A 19,632-nucleotide genomic window follows, 5' to 3' on the forward strand; every position below is an offset into this window, starting at 1 on the left:
TGCCCCTTCGTGCATTTTTCATCACAAGCGGGCCCCGGGTAGAACCCCCAAACCCTTTTCGTTAGCCAGTTGGATGGTTTCCCTCACATGAGAATTCAACGCCCCAAGTGAGGCTTGAATCAACATGGATGAGGGGCAAGTGATTTGAAGTCAGTCACCTTAACCACTCGGCCACGGAGGCCCACTATGACCAGTATTTTCAGAGAAACAAGAGCTCCGCCAAGCGGGGCAATATACGCACGAAGGGTTACATCATAGGAGCGGAGCAAAATTTAAAGAACTTGACTGTTGTAGCCCAAAGGACTGGAACAACAAAAGGAAAACTTCCCAAAAAACAAATCTAAGTCCCAAAAAAAATATTCAAAGTCCACAAAAAAATCCTTTCAGGTTCGATATGTAAAAATACACCTAAAAATTGGAGGTACCATCATGTTGTACCACAGAAAAGTGGTTCTCGGTTTTTCCCCATGGCCAATAATAAATAGTTTCAAAAATTTAAATATTTATAGTAAATAAAAGGGAATAATTCAAAAAAAAATTATTGTAAGTGAACAAAAAGAGATCTGCCAATAAAACAAGAGACTGCAATTTCAGAGCAATATACACAAAGCAGTCATATATGACCTTTGACCCTTAAGTGTACCTTGACCTTGAAGCGAGTCATCCGGAACATGCGCTCTGCACGTTGTCTCAGTGTGGTGAACATTTCTGCCAAGTTTCTTTGAATCCTTCCAGCAGTTCAAGAGTTAAGAGTGGACACGAAACAAACTGATATGACTTTTGACCCCTAAGTATGACCTTGACCCTTTAAGCGAGTCACGGAACATGCGCCTTGCACGTCGTCTTGGTGTGGTGAATATTTTTGTAAAGTTTCTTTGAAATCCTTCAAGGGGTTCAAGAGTTTACAGAGCAGAATGAAACAAACTGATATGACCTTTGAGTCCTAGTGTGACCTTGACCTTGAAGCAAGACATCCAAACATGCGCTCTGCCACTCGGTGTGGTTCAAAAATTTTCGAGCGGACACGAAATTGCTAAAGGACGGAGCACGGACACCGCGTCATAACATAATACGTCCTTGGGGTATAAAATTTTTTTTGTTGAAGATGGACAATGGGCCTCCACTACACTAATAGCTACCTCAATTTTCAGTCCAGCTTTCTGCAGCAAACATACAAACAGTAGCAATTCCCCACTGGCAATTATACATAAATGTTTAAATTTTCTATCTTTAAATATTATGTTCAATTCTAACAACTTAACTGAAAAAAAACAGTAAAAATCACAAACTGGCTAAATATCAAACTTTGCAAAAATTTTAGGAATTAATTCATCAACATTCTAAAAATTGCATTTTTCTCTTTCACTGCTTTAGGGCAATTTTTTTTACAGTTAGTTATTAAGGCAACTTTCCAGCATTGGGCAGTATTGAGCACCTCGGTAGATCCACTAACATAATTCTACAGGCCACCTGGGGTTTCTTTTAGACAAATTTTTTTTGATATGATGATTATCAAATTAAGACTTGCTATTTGCTACCAATGAATTTATTAGGAAGCTCGAAGTTTGTGTAAGAAATTTCACATTTTGATGTGGGAAACATCAGCATAATATGAAAATGCTTATGACAGCATATTGTACAATTTTTTTTATCAATCTTCAAAACTACTGCAACTGGGCCACAATCCAGAACCCAATGCCAACTGTCTCCAACTCGTGTTTGTAACCTACACACCAGGGGTGCATGTAACAAAATCCAGTATGTTTTAGATTCCCAAATTTTCACTGTGCCTGAAACTGTATCAACTGTTGTCACATCTGGCAATGTGTGATTTGGTGTGGGTTTCTGAGCGTTACATGGCAAATATTACATAGAGAGCAATGGTACTCAAACAAATCACACGCCCTTCACTGTCGTCCCGATTGAAATAATAGTCTTTATCACTAGGTGGCGGGCTTAATCGTAATAATGGTGCAAAGCTGAAAAACAACAACATACATTGGTAAAATCATAATTCAATTCAGTTAGCATGGATTCAAATCAAGCCAAATTATATATCATGTAAAAGAAACATCAAAGTTTTTAACTGTTAGGTTTTACTAGATGCCTGCGGGCAACATGTCGGGCCTGCCTTTGACCCATAACTGTGACTTTGCCCCTTTTAGATAAGAGTCAGTTCATGCAAAATATAAACAAGATTTTCTAAATGCATGTCAAAGTTATGGGCCTTCCTCAATGCATGTCAAGTTATGGGCCGATAAAATTGACATGACCTTTGACCTCCAACTGGACCCTTGACTTGAGATAGGAACTGGGGGTTTTCGCAAGAACACAATCTAACTAAGATTAACAAATTTAGGCCCAAACAAGCAAGATTCCTCAATGCATGTTGAATTTATGGGCCAGACAAAATCTGACATGATCTTTGACCTCCAACTGTGACCGTGATCTTTGAGATAGGAACCTGGGTTTGCACAAGACACATCGTCTCATAAGGTTAACATTCATGCCAAATATAAACAAGATTCATCAATGCATGTCAAAGTTATGGCTGGACAAGATCTGACATGTCCTTTGACCTGCAACTGTGACCTTGATTTTTGAGATGGAACCTTGAATTCGGGCTTGACACTCCCTCACACTGAGGTTAACATTCATGCCAAATATAAACAAGATTGCTATGCATGTCAAAGTTATGGCCCGGACAAAAAAATCCCGGGTGGACGCTCGCATGCACTGACACACGCACATACCCGACCCGCCATTTGAAAAACTATGTCTTCGCATCTGCAAGCAGGCCTCACAACAAAAATTTAGAAATTTCCTATTAAAACTAGATCAAGGTAATGAAAGCTAAAACCAACCTTCAGATGTCATGAGTCCTCAATAAGCTGTCCATCCATGGGTCTGAATGATACAAGTTGAATACTTTGTAAGGAACAAGCAAATTTGCTGAACTAAAATTCCCCCAAAAAATTTGTCAGTTTATTGTGAAGGATATACTGCATGAATGATTTTAAAGAAAAATATTTTGAAAAGGTGGAGATAGATATTTGTGGTTTTCCTCATAAGTGAAAACCACAACCAAAACACACACGCAAGCACAAATGCTGGTTTACCCCACTTACGAGGTCTCTTACTATGTACATATGTGTGTGGTGTGTATTCGTATGTGTGTCTGCATTAAACGTAGCTTCAGAGGAACAACACACAGTCTGACATCAACATCATGAGGTACACCATCTTTTCCCAAAATACATAGGTTTTTCAATGGTTATCCAAGGTACTACTAAACCTACAGATGCATGTCCTTTTTAAGGACATTTAGGGTTAACTTTGTTTGTTTAACTGGGTTTAACGCCTTTTTCAACAGTATTTCAGTCATGTAAGGCAGGCAGTTAACCTAACCAGTGTTCCTGGATTCTGTACCAGTACAAACCTGTTCTCCACAACTGCCAACTTCCCAATATGAATTATCAGAGGTGGAGGACGAATGATTTCAGACACAAAGTCTTTTATCAAATCATCATGGAGAACATACGCCCCACCTGTGATCTGTAGACCAACGCTCTCCCTACTGAACTAAGTGGGCATACAGTGTGTGTGTGCGTGCGTGCGTGTTTCGCGTGCCCCTTACCCTTTGCAAGTATATCGTCTTGGTGAGGTGATCATTTGACCCAAGTTTCATGAAAATCCCTTTAAGGGGGTTTTGGAGATAAAGAGCAAAACAAAATGGAAGGCTCAAACTTTAAACCCTAAGTTGTGACCTTGACCTTGAGCTGGCATGGCTGATCATCAGTTCTGCACATCTCCTTTTTGAGGTGATCATTTGACACAAGTTTTAGAAAAATCCTTAAGGGGTTTTGGAGATATAGAGCAGACACAAAATGGAAGGCTCAAACACTTGACCCTTTAGTTTTGACCTTGACCTTGAGCCGGATGGTGACTCATGGGTTTGCACTCGTCTTGATGAGGTGATCATTTGACCCAAGTTTGATGAAAATGCTTCAAGGGTTTAGGAAATATTGGCGGACACAAAATGGAAGGCTCAAAAACCCTTTTTAAACTTTAGTTGTGACCTTGACCTTGAGCCGCATGGCTGACTCATGGATTTGACATCGTCTTGATTTAGGTGATCATTTGACCAAGTTTTTATCAAAATTTCCCTTTAAGGGGTTTAGGAGATACAGAGCGGACACAAAATGGAAGGCTCAAACCTTTGACCTCGAGTTGTGACCTTGACCTTGGCCCGGGATGGCTGACTCTTGAGTTCTGCACATGTCTTGATGAGGTGATCATTTGACCCCAAATTTCATGAAAAATCCTTCAGGGGTTTAGGGGATATGGAGCAGACACGAAAGTGTTACGGACAGACAGACGGAGCCCTTCTATACCCCCCCCCCCACCACTTTGGCTGGGGATTTAAAAATATAAGAAAGTCAGTAGGTCACATTCATGGTCAATTTAAATTCAGTTTTACGATTTGTGTGCAAAACTGTGTATTGTCATCAAAGTTTCAAGGCTGTATCTTAACAAGAGGGTCATGATGACCCTGGATCGCTCACCAGAGTAATATGAGCTACATGTTTCAAATGTCAAACTGATGATTTTTAGAAAATTTTTGGAAGATTTTCCGATGTACAATCAAGTAACCCCTGGGTTGGGGCCAATTTTACCCCAGGGGTCATGATTTGAACAAAGTTTGTAGAAGTCTACTAGGAAATGTTACATATCAAATATTTAAGCTCTAGGCCTTCTGGTTTATTTTTAGCAAATTTATGAATATTTCCCTATGTACAATCAAGTAACCCCGTGGGCTGGGTCAATTTGACTCTTGAGGGTGTCAAGATTTGAACAACTTCTGTAGAGGTCCACTAGGCAATGCTACATGTCAAATATCTAAGCTCTAGGCCTTCTGGTTTATTTTTAGAAAATTTTGAAGATTTTTTATGTAAAAATCAAGTAACCCCATGGGGTGGGGTCAAAAATGACCCCGGGTAATGATTTTTAACAAATTTTGTAGAAGTCTAAATAGGCATGCTACATGTCAAATTCTAAGTTATAAGCCTTCTGGTTTATTTTTAGAAAAATTTTGAAGATTTTCCTATGTAAAATCAAGTGACCCTGAGGCGGGGTCAATTTGACCCCGGGGGTCATGATTTGAACAAATTTTTTTTAGAGGTCCACTAGGCAATGCTAATGTCAAATATCTAACCTCTAGGCCTTTGGTTTATTTTTTTGAAAATTTTGAAGATTTTTATGTACAATCAAGTAACTCCCATGATTTGAAAAACTTGGTAGAGGTAAAAAAAGAGAAAAGAAAAAAGAGAAAGTGCACCAAAACTTTAACCAAAGTGGGGACGCGGAAAGACGCCAATGCTAGGGCGAGTAGGATAGCTCTCCTTATACTTCGTATAGTCGAGCTAAAAAGGGGTGATCTACTCTGCATGTCCAATCATCCTATGAAGTTTCAACATTCTAGGCCAAGTGGTTCTCAAGTTATTGAAAAAGTATTTTCCATGTTTAGGCCCTGTGGGCCTTGACCTTTGCTCAAGTAATCCCAAAATCATTAGGGGTCATCCACTCTGTAAGTCCTACTTCTATGAAGTCTGAAGGGTTTTTGGTCAAATGGTTCTAAAGTTATTGATCAAAACGTTTTTCCAATTTTGGCCCCCGTTGACCTTGAACTTTGATCAAGTGATATAAAAATCAATATCCATCTACTCTACATTTCCAATCATTCTATGGAGTTTCAACATTCTGGGTCAAGCTGTTCTCAAGTTATTGATCAGAAACGGTTTTCCATGTTCAGGCCCCTGTGATCATGACCTTTGATATATTAACCCCAAAAATAATTGGGGTCGTCTAAGCCCTATCCCCCTATGAAGTTTCAAGGCAGTAACAGAATTCAATAATTCTTTGTACACCATGGGCTTACAACAACATGTACAATTTAGTACACACACTGGTGGTAACATTCTTGATTTGGTCCTTACGGAAGTCGTAAATGGTGTTGAAGTAGTTTCTTGTGAACAGGGTCCATATATTTCTGATCACTGTGCAGTAAAAATTGTGACAAATGTTAGAAAGGAAAATATAACCAGTGAGGTGGTGCTCTTTAGAAATTTCAAAGACATGGATACGAACACATTTTCAAGTGACAATCGAAAGTGATAATGTCGATTTTTTTGTTGAAGAATTTCAGACAGCAGTAGAAAAGATTATGAACTCACACGCACCATTTATAGAAAAAACAATCATCCATCGCGCTCCAAAACCCTGGTTCACAGAAAAACTTCTTCACCTTAAAAGAGTGGCTCGCAAATCTGAATGTTTGTGGAAGAAACATAGACAATCACATCTGCATGAAGCCTTCAAAACAGCACGTAAAAACTAGGAAAAGAACTCAAACATGAGAAAAAATCATCTCTGATGAAAAAGTTCTTAATGCAAAAGGTGACTCGAAAAAGCTTTATATATTTGTATCTGAGACAACAGGCACTGGGTCTGAGAACCCTATGCCAACTGGACTTTGACAGTACACTGGCTGAGAAATTTGCAGATCATTTCATGAATAAAATCGAAAAAATTCGAGAATCGTTGAAACATTTCGATAAGTTTCAACCATGCGAAAAAGATATTCCTTGTTTTGACAGTTTTAAAGATCTGAGCAAGAAGAAGTTAGAAAACTTATAAACCAACTACAGACAAAATCATGTGAACTTAATATTCTACCAACAAAAGTGCTAAAATCATACTTGGATGAGATGTTCACTGTTATTACCAAATTGGTTAATTTGTCGTTGCGCGACGGCATCTTTCCAATAAAAAGGAAACAGGCAATTGTATGACCTTTGTTAAGAAAATGGGACTGAAACTTGAATTCGCAAACTACAGGCCTGTTAGTAATCTATCGTTTCTGTCAAAATTAATTGAAAAAGCAGCTCTGTTCAGGCTCAATGATCATGTAAACAAACACAATCTTCTACCAAAAAACCAATATGCTTACAGGAAAAACCATTCTTGCGAATCAGCACTGTTACGTCTTGTAAATGTTTACTGGATGCTATGGAGAAGAAAGAAGTTACGGTGCTAATTGCCATTGATCTCAGTGCCACTTTTGATACTGTAGATCATGACATTCTTGTTGATGTGTTAAACAAGCAGTATGGCGTTCGTGGAACAGCACTGAGCTGGGTTGATTCCTATCTGCGCCCCAGAAGTTGTCATGTAAGTGTCAATTCACCCATGTCACTTCCACGCCAATTATATTGTAGCGTTCCACAAGGGAGCTGCTTAGGACCTCTATGACTATATTTGACATATTCGGGGACACTGTTTGATGTTATTCCGCCGTCGATTTCAGTTTACAGCTTTGCGGATGACCACACTGCTAATAAACCCTTTAAATCATCATCTCCAACAGCAGAATCCCAGGCAATACAAGAACTTGAACAATGTGCTAAAACAATCAACAACTGGATGAATAAAAATAAGCTTAAAATGAACATTTCCAAAACCGAGTTCATCATGTTTGGTAGTAGGCAACAGCTCTCTAAGTGTTCAACTGACAAAGTATGCATTGTAGGTGATGAAGTGAAATCAGTGAGCTTTATTCGATATCTAGGTGCATTCCTGGATGAAAACTTGAATCTAAAAAGAGCATGTAAAACGAAAGTGTAGAACAGCAATGCTCAACTACTTCAGAATAAAATGTATCCGGAAATATCTTACCAAAGAGGCTACCGAAACCCTTGTCCTGTCACTGTTGATATCCCATTTAGATTATTGTAATGTCATTCTGAATGGTATTGCTCAAAGCGAAGTAAACAAAATGCAACAAATTCAGAACATGTGTGTAAAACTTGTCCTAAATCGAAGAAAATATGACAGTTCCAAGCAAGCGCTGTATGACCTTCACTGGCTGCCAATCAAAGCCAGAATCACATTCAAAATGCTCACCTACATGTATAATTATTGTTCAGTTGGAAACTCTCCAGAATATCTTTCTGAACTTCTCATAAAACAAACACAGACAAGGAACTTGCGTTCTTCAAATTCCGTTACTGGGTGTTTCGTTGTTCCTTTCAACAAGCGCAAAACGTTCAGCGACAGAAGTTTTGGTACTGTTGGACCTAAACTCTGGAATGAATTGCCTCTCGAAATAAGGAACTCAGACACAATAGATGATTTCAAATAGAAGTTGAAAACTCATTATTTTGGAAATTACTTTGCACTCTTTTAGAGACTGTGACTGTAATTTTTAAGAGATTGAAGTAACTGGATGATTTTATTGTGTAAATACATTCGTATATGAACTATATTATAACAAATACAAAATACAGTTGTTTGTAATAACTTCTGGACATGTTGCAATAACCCACTTATTCTTACTTAATAACAAACAGCTGTCTTACTGTATCTTAAAATTCAAATATTTTATTAATCTTATCTGATGTCTGATCTTTTTTTTTAATGCTTACTAAATAGTTTATTCACAATGATATTTATGCTCATTTATGTTATATGTCATTAAATATCTTAATTATTGTCGTATTTTTTATGTATTTGTAAAACGCCATTGAATATGTTTTGCGTAAAAATAGGCGTCAATCAAATAAAACAGTTTCAGTTTTCAGTTTCAAGGTTCTAAGTTAAATGGTTCTCAAATTATTGATCAACAAGAGATCACAGAATGATCTTGGCGCCCACCAATGTACCATTTTTGAGTGTTCCAAATTTCAAGACTTAATGACTAGCTCAAGGTTAAATTTCATTTCCGTACACAACACTGTGCATGTGGTCCAAATTCGAAAGCTGTAGCTTGAGAAATGTGAAGGTAGGTCACTAGATCAATTTCACGAACAAAGTTCTTTGTACACAAAACTATGCATGTGCATCAAGTTTGAAGGCTGTAGTTTGAGAAATCTGAAAGTAGGTCACTAGGTCAATCTTAAGGTCAAATTTTATTTCGGTACACAAAACTATGCAAGTGGTCCAAATTTGAAGGCTGTAGCTTGAGAAATGTGAAAGTTGGTCACTAGGCCAAAATCAAGGTCAAATTACACTTCAGAACACAAATCTATGCATCTGGTTCAAATTTAAAGCCTGTACCTTCAAAAATGTGAAAGTAGGTCACTAGGTCAATGTCAAGGTCAAAGTTTTTTTCAGTGCACAAAACTATGTATGTGGTCCAAAATCGAAGGCTGTAGCTACGAAGTGTGAAAGTAGGTCACCAGGTCAATGTCAAGGTCAAAGTTTGTTTCGGTTCACAATCCTATGCATGTGGTCTAAATTTGAAGCCTGTAGCTACAGAAATGTGAAAGTAGGTCACTAGGTCAATCTTAAGGTCAAAGTACACAAAACTATGCAAATTGTTCAAATTTGAAGGCTGTAGCTCGAGAAATGTGAAAGTAGGTCACTAGGTCAAAATCAAGGTCAAATTTTATTTCAGAACACAGAACTATGCATGTGGTCCAAATTTGAAGCCTGTACCTTCAAAAATGTGAAAGTAGGTCACTAGGTCAATCTTAAGGTCAAAGTTCATTTCCGTACACAAAACTATGCATGTGTTCCAAATTTGAAGGCTGTAGCTTGAGAAATGTGAAAGTAGGTCACTAGGTCAAAATCAAGGTCAAATTTCATTTCAGAACACGAAACTATGCATGTGGTCCAAATTTGAAGCCTGTACCTTCAAAAATGTAAAAGAAGGTCACTAGGTCAATGTCAAGGTCAAAGTTTTTTTCAGTGCACAAAACTATGCATGTGGTCCAAAATCGAAGGCTGTAGCTACAGAAATGTGAAAGTAGGTCACTAGGTCAAATTCAAGGTCAACTCATGTCAAGGTTCATCTTGCCACTCAAAACCATACACGTGGTCCAAATCTGAATGTTGTAGGTTATTGACAAGATTTTAAAAGCTTTTCCCTATACAAGTCTATATGAACCATATGACCCCCAAGGCGTGGCCATATTTGACCGTAGGGGGATAATTTGAACAAACTTGGTAGAGAACCACTAGATGATGCTACATTACAAATGCCAAAGCCCTAGGCTTTGTGGTTTGGACCAGAAGATTTTCAAAGTTTTTCCCTATATAAGTCTATGTAAATCATGTGACCCCCAGAGCGGGGCCATATTTGACCCTAGGGGGATAATTTGAACAATCTTAGTAGAAGACCACTAGATGATGTCACATACAAAATATCAAAGCCCTAGGCCCTGTGGTTTTGAACAAGAGGTTTTTCAAAGTTTTTCCCTATATAAGTCTATATAAACCATGTGACCCCCGGGGCGGGGCCATATTAGACTCCAGGGTAATAATTTGAATCATCTTGGTAGAGGACCACTAGATGATGCTTCATATCAAATATCAAAGCCCTAGGCTCTGTGGTTTTGGACAAGAAGATTTTCAAAGTTTTTCCCTATATAAATCTATGTAAATTATAGAAATAAACAAAGGGCCATAACTCATTCAAAAATTGTTGAACCAGTCTGATTTTCAGGGGGACACAACTAGGGTACCAATACATCATTCTGACAAAGTTTGGTCAAAATCCCCCTGGTAGTTTCTGAGGAGATGCGATAACGAGAAATTGTTAACGGAAGGACGGACGGAATGACGGACGGACGGACGGAAGGACGACGGACCACGGACGCAGAGTGATTTGAATAGCCCACCATCTGATGATGGTGGGCTAAAAATGAAGTGTGACAGGCAGATGGCCCCTGTGACCTTGACCTTTGATGAAATTACTCCAAAAACAATAGGGGTCATTTACACTGCAAGTCCTATCATCCTAATCAGTTTGAAAGTTTTGGGTTAAATGGTTCTCAAGTTATTGTTCTGGTCTCTGTGACCTTGACCTTTAATAGAGTGACCCCAAAATCAATAGATGTCATGTAGTCTGCAAGTCCAATCATCCTATGAAGTTTCAGCAGTCTGGTTCAAGTGGTTCTCAAGTTATTAATTGGAAATGGTTTTCCATGTTCTGGCCCCTGTGACTTTGACCTTTAATAGAGTGACCCCAAAATCAATAGATGTCATGTAGTCTGGCCCCTGTGACTTTGACCTTTAATAGAGTGACCCCAAAATCAATAGATGTCATGTAGTCTGCAAGGCCAATCATCCTATGAAGTTTCAGGAGTCTGGTTCAAGTGGTTCTCAAGTTATTAATTGGAAATAGTTTCCCTTGTTCTTGCCCCTGTGACCTTGACCTTTAACAGAGTGACCCCATAATTAATGGGGTCATCTACTCTGCATGTTCAATCATCCTTTGAAGTTTCAACATTCTGGGTCAAATAGTTCTCAAGTTAATGATCGGAAATGGTTTTCCATGTTCAAGCTCCTGTGACCTTGACCTTTGACGGAGTGACCCAAAAAACAGTAGGGCCATCTACTTTATATGCCCTACCAACCTATGAAGATTCAAGGTTCTAGGGGTCAAATGGTGCTCCAGTTATTGATTGGAAATGAAGTGCGATGACAGACACATGGACAGACAGGGCAAGAACAATATGTCTCCCGCGGAGAGGGATGGGGGTGGGGGGATAATTAGATACTAGTTTATCTGGGGTAAGAACCACAACAGGTGAGCAATACAGGGCATTCAGGAACCTCTTTTATTCTAATGTAATAGTAATGTCAGAATACTCATTCTTACCAAAGTCAGATTTTGCTTCATCAAACAGGATGTCACTTGGAAGACTGTCCATGCCAGTTGGAAGTCCGAGAGAGGTAGATGCTTGCTGATGTAACTGTGTCTGCTGACCTTGTTTCCGTGGAGATGACCTTGTTGCCATGCGGTCACCATGGACACTGGTGGGCTGCGATTGTCGTAATGGAGATTTAATAGGTGATCTTTGATTCTGCAAAAATCAAACATTATTTCATTAATATATCATCTCACATACAAACAAGATATAACTTGTCAAGCCAGTATATAGTGTATATTTTAGAACAGCAATGGATATTATTTCTGAACAACTGCAAAGGTTGTTCTCTTGTTCTGGATGAGAATATTCCATTACTCAGAACAAAAGATCTATTTTTCTAGATATTTCAACTGTATTGCACAGTCTTCTTCAGTAGAAAGTCAAGTGTTTTTTCTGAGTACCCAAGCAGAAATATTTCCTCCCAGGATTATCCTGAGTCTTTTACCAATGTTGCAAACAAGTCCTGAAGACAGGACTTTAACACTTAAAGACAGGACTTCAAATAGATGAATTGTCACATTCAAAGGAAAAAATAGGACTTATTCTGAAAGATACAGATTGAAAGATGGTAATTTTCTATCAATTAATTTGAAACATGATCTTGTAATGGTCATGTAAGTTAATTACATCTAGGTGTTGTTGACCTATGTGTAGCAGAGCTCCAGATAAGCTTTTGGTGCAAATGGGTATTTACCTATCACTTTTTGTCTGAATTGGGTGTTCGAAATTTGAATTGGGTAAAAATAATATCATTACCCAGCCTTTTCAGAAGTAATTGGGTATTTGCTAAAACCAATTGGGTATTTTACCAATCTCGAACTAACAATTGAGTATTTTTTGCTTACAGTATACATGGTATATATCACTGAACAGGATTGACTAAGTAGCTAAGTACTTTAATGGCGCCCTTCAATGTTTAATACAAAAATGTATTTAAAATTGTAATGAATGTTCCATACTGTTGTTTTCTTTTTCACTTTTAATGAAGTCGGAGATCAGCTCATCCACAATATCCCGAATGATGTGGTCACCACAATGTGCATTCTCCCAAAAGATATCATCCAGTATTGGAGACACTACATCGTCACAAACAGATAACTGTCATTGTTGAACAATGAAATATCCCACTAATTAGTTTGTGCTGCAACAATGTTTATTCTTCAACTCTTTACATTTTATCGGCGTAAAATTTACAAAGTATCCAAATAACACCGATCAGCCGACTGAATGGTCCTGTGATTTTTCCGATAAATTGCAACCTGTTCTGCGGTAACGTATAACCAGTCAGTCAAATCTAGCGTTTAAGTCTCATACCCATTCTAGTAATAAGGAAAATGTGATACGCAAGCTATTTTTTATGAATTGGGTATTAGGAATTTTACTTGCGTTTCATTACGCACACTGTATGAATTCAATTGGGTTTTCTGCAATTTTAATTGCGTAAATACGCAAATACGCAGCTTATCTGGAGCTCTGGTGTAGGGAGAAAATTGCATTATTAAACACTTCTGGTTGTGGTGTTTGTCCAAGTAATAGGAATATATTCTACATTTGTGGTAAGTTAGAAAATTATTTCTGTATAAACTTTTTGAAATAATACTAAATATACTCCTTAATAAACATTATGCAGTAAGTTACTTAGAATAGAAATTTTCTTTAAAATCAGTCTAAGTATTAACAAGGAGCTGCATTCAATAAACGCTTGATGCCCCCAGTGGCATCCTTGTCGATAGATTTTGCACCTAAGTCCAAAATGAGCTCAAGGTCAAACTGGGGTCAGGCGATGTTTGAAGATGAGGAATGGTCACAGGTTACATCTGCATTAGTATCAAGTCATTCTAGTAAGGGGTATTGATGCTAGACGAAACGGTCCCATTTGGTTAACCAAAAGATGGCCAATACAAAGCAACCTAAGTCCAAAATGAGGTCAAGGTCAAACTGAGGTCAGGTGATGTCAGAAGATGAGGAATGGTCACAGGTTACATCTGCATTAGTATCAAGTCATTCTAGTAAGGGGTATTGATGCTAGACGAAACGGTCCCATTTGGTTTACCTCGTATGAACGAACGAACGAACGAATGGTGCACCCAAACTTAAAAGATATTGAGCATAGATAATTTTTCTATTTTTAGCAACAGTGACCCAAAATACAATCCAAAGTCAGTTCCATGGGTGAAAGTTAAAAATTCTGAAAAACCTGTAAATGTTTGCTGAGGGCAAGCTCCTAGAAATATGCAAATTACCCGGCCAGAGAAATGCATTTTCCAGACACATCAACTTCATTTTCAAATAACAGAAATATCTATCTGTTGCGGGACATAACTGACTATCAATGATGAATTTTAGGTAGACAAAAGCAGTGAAGATAAAAAGTACAATTAACATTTTATTAATTTATCTCTTGTTTTTTCTTTCTTTCAAAAATAAACACTTCAAAAGAATACAAATGGTAAAATAATCTAAAGAATATACATAATAATACAATGTCAATGGGATTTTAAACTTAGTCTAGCTCTGAGAAATAAGTCAGTTTTATCTTATTCCACTTTTTCTTTGGACCACTTTCATCTCAGAAATGACTGTTTTATCTTATTCCTCTTTTTCTTTAGACCACTTTTCATCTCAGAAATGACTCAGTTTTATCTTATTCCTCTTTTTCTTTAGACCACTTTCATCTCAGAACTGACTCAGTTTTATCCTCTTCCCTTTTTCTTTGGACCACTTTTCATCTCAGAAATGACTCAGTTTTATCCTCTTCCACTTTTTCTTTGGACCACTTTTCATCTCAGAAATGACTCAGTTTTATCCTCTTCCACTTTTTCTTTAGACCACTTTTCATCTCAGAAATGACTCAGTTTTATCCTATTCCTCTTTTTCTTTGGACCACTTTCATCTCAGAAATGACTCAGTTTTATCCTCTTCCACTTTTTCTTTGGACCACTTTTCATCTCAGAAATGACTCAGTTTTATCCTCTTCCACTTTTTCTTTGGACCACTTTTCATCTCAGAAATGACTCAGTTTTATCCTCTTCCACTTTTTCTTTAGACCACTTTTCATCTCAGAAATGACTCAGTTTTATCTTATTCCTCTTTTTCTTTGGACCACATTTCATCTCAGAAATGACTCAGTTTTATCCTCTTCCACTTTTTCTTTGGACCACTTTTCATCTCAGAAATGACTCAGTTTTATCCTCTTCCACTTTTTCTTTGGACCACTTTTCATCTCAGAAATGACTCAGTTTCATCTTATTCCTCTTTTTCTTTAGACCACTTTCATCTCAGAAATGACTCAGTTTTATCCTCTTCCACTTTTTCTTTGGACCACTTTTCATCTCAGAAATGACTCAGTTTTATCTTATTCCACTTTTGCTTTAGACCACTTTCATCTCAGAACTGACTCAGTTTTATCCTCTTCCACTTTTTCTTTGGACCACTTTTCATCTCAGAAATGACTCAGTTTTATCTTATTCCTCAGACCACATTCATCTCAGAAATGACTCAGTTTTATCCTCTTCCACTTTTTCTTTGGACCACTTTCATCATGTTCATAAGGTTTTTTCCTTTGGGTTTTCTTACTTAGTCTTTGCTTCAACTTTACAAGTTTTGCTACTTTTGGCTTTTTCAGCTTCCAAAAGTAGCAAAGAGGCATTCAACTTGTCCTGCATTTGTTGCTGCTTCTATTCTTTCTTCTTCAAATACAGTTAGTATGTGTTATATGCATAACACAAGACTGTTTCATCCTTGAATCTATCTTCATGTTAGTACTTTTCACATTTTTCTTCCTTGGAGTTGTTTTTACAATTGCTACAGCTTCATAATTTTCAACAGTCAAACTTGCTCAGTCTTTCTCAATTATATCATCCATTATGTTAAAGCTGGATTCTACCAATGGTCCACTGAGAACAGTCAGCAATGATGACACAAGTGTTTTTAGTGCTGGATATCTTGGTCTGTTAAAACTTTCCAGGACAAACACCTTACCCCAGAATCCAATGTCAACAGGCTCCTTGTCTTCTTAGTTAGCAGCCAGGCATTTGACATCTTCATCCACATTATATCTGGCAGATTCCTCAGACAGTTTGCCCATCTGCACCTGGTCCTCTGAGAACACTGGAATATTGGTGGCAAGTCTTTGTAATGATGTTACTGTCTGTTGATGTCCAATAAAGTCTGGGTCCATAACTGAGAGCAGTCTGAGTGTGGTATTTGTTATTGGCATCTGAAGCATCTTCTTTGCAGCCTGAACATAACCTGTTCTGAGGTAAGCATTCACATCATGGACCCAGTGGTGGCATGTTTTGTCTAGGCGTGCTTTATTCATGTTAACAAATGCAAACTTTCCAATGCCAAAGTCCTTATCTGACTTTTGTTTGTCTCTACTATTCACATCAAGTTTAACAAGCTGGCTAACACATTCTGGGATGCACTCTGGCTTGATGAACATACCCAGGAACTCTCTGCTCAAGTCAACCATCCTGCTGTGGAGAGTGTGAATTAAGGGTTTCTCTGACAACTTGGATGTATTCACTGAATGTATCCAGCAAACCTCTGAACAAATGTAACTTTGTCTCAGTTTCATTCCTTCTAGAGAACAGATAGTCCAGGATTCTGTCTTTTCTCTCTGTGCTTGTTACAGATTTCTGTTGTTTTTCCTGTGATATCTGAAGCAGAATTACTGATGCCTGTGCTTCATCAGAGACTTGATGGTTACTGAATATCTGACTGATGACTGACCTGAAATGATGAAAATATACAAAGATTTTTAACATTATTACCTGAAAACAAACTGATGATGAATTTGATCAAGATGGTATATTCATTTTTCAAAAGATCAAAAATTGTTATGAACATTAATAATTTAGTAGACATCATAATTTGACAAATTCAGCAATGACATATTTGGAAAAGCTTACATTGACTTTAACGTAAACCTCAAAACAAAAATTACATATGTACTGTCCCATTTCGCTCAAAGCAAATGAGAGTTTATTTGTACCTTAATGTAACCTGTAGCTTCATACTACAATTAATATGGCTTTTTTTCAAGTTAAAAGCCACGTGTGAAAAACTATTGCTGTGGAATCACTTTTGACCTGGGACTGTGCATGTAGTATAAATGTATGCACAGAAGTCAGAAGAGTAAAGAGATTAAAAGTACTATCTATGCATCTGTAGCTCTTACCAAAAAACTTACCATGAATTTGACTAAAAAATAAATCAAAAATTGAATGAAGCATAATTTTTACACATTTTTTATTTTCAAGTGAAACATGTACATTGTATTTGTAATAGGAAAAATATACTGGATTACCGGTACATGGGGAAAATAATCTGTTATATATCAAAAAGCTCGAAATAACTAAAATATCCAGTGTCCTATAGTACAGACACCTTGCACTGGATAGTCTCTGTCCAAGCTTCATTTTAATGAACACCAAAGAAAAGACACATTCAACTTTATATGGAGCTGTTGTCCAGAACTTTTAATTTACATCATGAAAAATTTACCTGTATTTAGTTTTCTCCTCCTCTGACAGGAAACTGTAGTAGTATACTGTCAGGGAATCCAGCAAGGATAAAACCCTTGTCATCACATCTTTTATTTGTAGAAATCGACTTGAAATAGGACGGATCAGGTGTTTAGTTGCAGTGATGTTCAGGAGTTCTTGGACTTCCTGAAAGAGATGTTTCACCTTAGGGAATTCCTCAATGTCATAAAACAAATCTGAGCAGAACATCTGCACACTGTCATCTACATTGCTTAACAGGGCCTTTGCCACATTGTTCAACATGTGCACACTGTCTCCACTAATGTCCTGCAGATATGGGTTCTTCCAGATCAGTGTTTCCACACCACCTCTTGCACCACGCATAGTGCTACAGTTGTCCATCATGACACTTAGAATTTGGTTCCACTGAATTTCATATTCCATGAGGATACTTTCCACTGAATCAAGAATGTCTTTAGCTGAAGACTTGTTCTGTGTTCTCGTGCCAAGGTGCCTTAACTCTATCTTATTTTCTTCACGATCAAAATACTGAATAATCACATTCAACACCTTATCATTGCTGTTACTTGTGGCTTCATCTAAATTCAATGAGACCATTTGTCCTTTGATTTTCAATTTTACCTCCTCTTTGAAGCTTTTTGCAATGCCATGGGTAGTTATGTATGTAGCACTTGTTTTAGACAGTGCTGCCTTCTCTAATGCCAGCCTGTCTTCACTAAGTCTTTTAGCAAGGCTAAGAAGATCTTTTGCAATGCTGAATGGTAAGCAATGTTCACTAATAAATGCTGAAGTTATGGCAACACAGGCACCCATGTTTTTGACGATTTGGAATAATTTGAGCAATCTTAGATGCCTTTGACGAGCCTGGCAGAACCTGAAAACAGAAATGTCAATCTATTTATCTATTAATTTAACATACTTTCAGTTTATACCTCGCAATTTATCAGGCTATGAAAAATTTCAGCTAGGAACCAATATATTGTGAAATTGTGGGCCAAAACAATTATTAAACAATCCTTGGACTAGGAACAGTGAACCCAGGATTTTTCACTACTTCTTACAGGAACTCAATATGAAAAAGGAAAGTAGAAAATTGCACAACGCCGAGGTACGATAATAAATGTGCTGTAGTGATATAGGCCAATGCTTAAAGCCTCGCTGTTGGGCTAGCTCTTTAGGGACATGGTCGAGTGTCTGCCTGTCATGCCAGAGGTCCTAGGTTCGATTCCTTTCTGCCAATCTTGGTTCTTTAGTGCCACAGTATCACGTCAACCCCGCAAACCCTAATGTTACTTTTCAATCCTCATACCATTGGGGCAAAGCCCCTGACTCAGCACCCCCCCCCCCAAATCTCACTCTTAATTGCTTTCATATATTCAACTTGACAGCTATGGGTAAATGCATAAATAATCATTGAATACGTTAGTTACCTGGTTTGTCTTAACGGTCCTTCTGTTTTTCAGGTGGTTCGAATCGTTTGCATGGTTTTTTGGACCTTTCTTTCCACTTGATCCGTACTTGATCGTTTTGGCACAAAATTCAGAAAAGGCCACTCCGGGAATATCGTTTTCTTTAGCCAGTTTCCCCCATTTGTCATCTTTTTGATCACACTCATTCAACAAGTCCCATCTCCATGTTTTTAACACTTCTTTCTAAATCTTTTGTTTCGTACCCTGTGGGTAAAAACTTCATTTTCGGTGACTTCTTTGTTATATATCAATTTTTTATCTGAGCGTACATCTTGGGGAGCAAGCCAAATTGAGTTTAGCAAATCAATCAAAATTCTTATTCTATCTTTCACCAACCAAACGGGGATTCCTGGGAAAAATCAAGGTTGAATTACCTTATTTGGTTTATTTTGCCAAAAGTCCATCTGGTCCATGCGAACTCAGACAATATCCAGTCAACCGCGTAAAAAGCCGATCCGTCACAGTTCGTGAGGCAGAGGTAAAACGTGTATTATCGGCTATCTCCGCCAATGCTAAAATTAGACTATGGAATCCAAAGGCGGTGTAAACGGATAAGGAAATGATCTGTCTGTCGGCCTATACACGGCCCCCCACCCCCCTCCCCCGGAATCTCAACGGATTTACACGATTTGGAAAAATGACCCCTGAGGACTCCTTAAAACCAGAATTTCATGTGTATGCCGGAAAACTTTCACCCATGCAGTTCTTATATTTAAAGTTATAAACTCGAAACCAGCTTTTTGATGAAAAAAACTCGAAAACTGAAAAACTAGGGCAACATGTCAAGCCCGTCAGCTGTCAAAAGGACTGGGAGTTGCACACGACACTCTGTCTCACTGAGGCAAACATTTATGCCAAATCAAAAAAAAAAATTGCAAAAAGTTACAATATAAGTTATCTGTAGTAACAACTAAGGAAAGTAAATCTTAAAAAAAATAA

General features: G+C 37.8%; 1 protein-coding gene across 2 annotated transcripts; it reads right to left on the bottom strand.

Annotated features, from left to right (window-relative positions):
* Positions 1-13,832: 13,832 nt before the first annotated feature.
* On the bottom strand, positions 13,833-19,261 carry LOC123549137 (uncharacterized). Of its 2 annotated transcripts, XM_045336980.2 has the most exons (3): positions 18,655-19,261; positions 17,223-18,098; positions 13,834-16,448 (listed from the first exon to the last, which is right to left on the bottom strand). In XM_045336980.2, the coding sequence occupies exons 2-3, from the start codon at positions 18,035-18,037 to the stop codon at positions 16,181-16,183; spliced, it is 1,083 nt and encodes a 360-aa protein (XP_045192915.2). In that variant the 5' UTR covers positions 18,038-18,098; positions 18,655-19,261; the 3' UTR covers positions 13,834-16,180. The 2 variants fall into 2 exon arrangements, with proteins under 2 accessions (XP_053402608.1, XP_045192915.2); XM_053546633.1 differs by lacking the exon at positions 18,655-19,261 and having other exon boundaries at positions 13,833-16,448; positions 17,223-18,108.
* Positions 19,262-19,632: the final 371 nt, after the last annotated feature.

This window comes from Mercenaria mercenaria, chromosome 6 (genome assembly GCF_021730395.1).
Source record: "Mercenaria mercenaria strain notata chromosome 6, MADL_Memer_1, whole genome shotgun sequence".
NCBI classification, from domain to species: domain Eukaryota; kingdom Metazoa; phylum Mollusca; class Bivalvia; order Venerida; family Veneridae; genus Mercenaria; species Mercenaria mercenaria.

Bases quoted from the DNA above. Each gene is read 5' to 3' on its own strand.
- LOC123549137 (XM_053546633.1), bottom strand. From the start codon at position 18,037: ATGGGTGCCTGTGTTGCCATAACTTCAGCATTTATTAGTGAACATTGC. The intron at 16,449-17,222 runs GTAAATTTTTCA...TCATCATTTCAG, and splicing joins GAGGAGAAAACTAAATACAG to GTCAGTCATCAGTCAGATAT.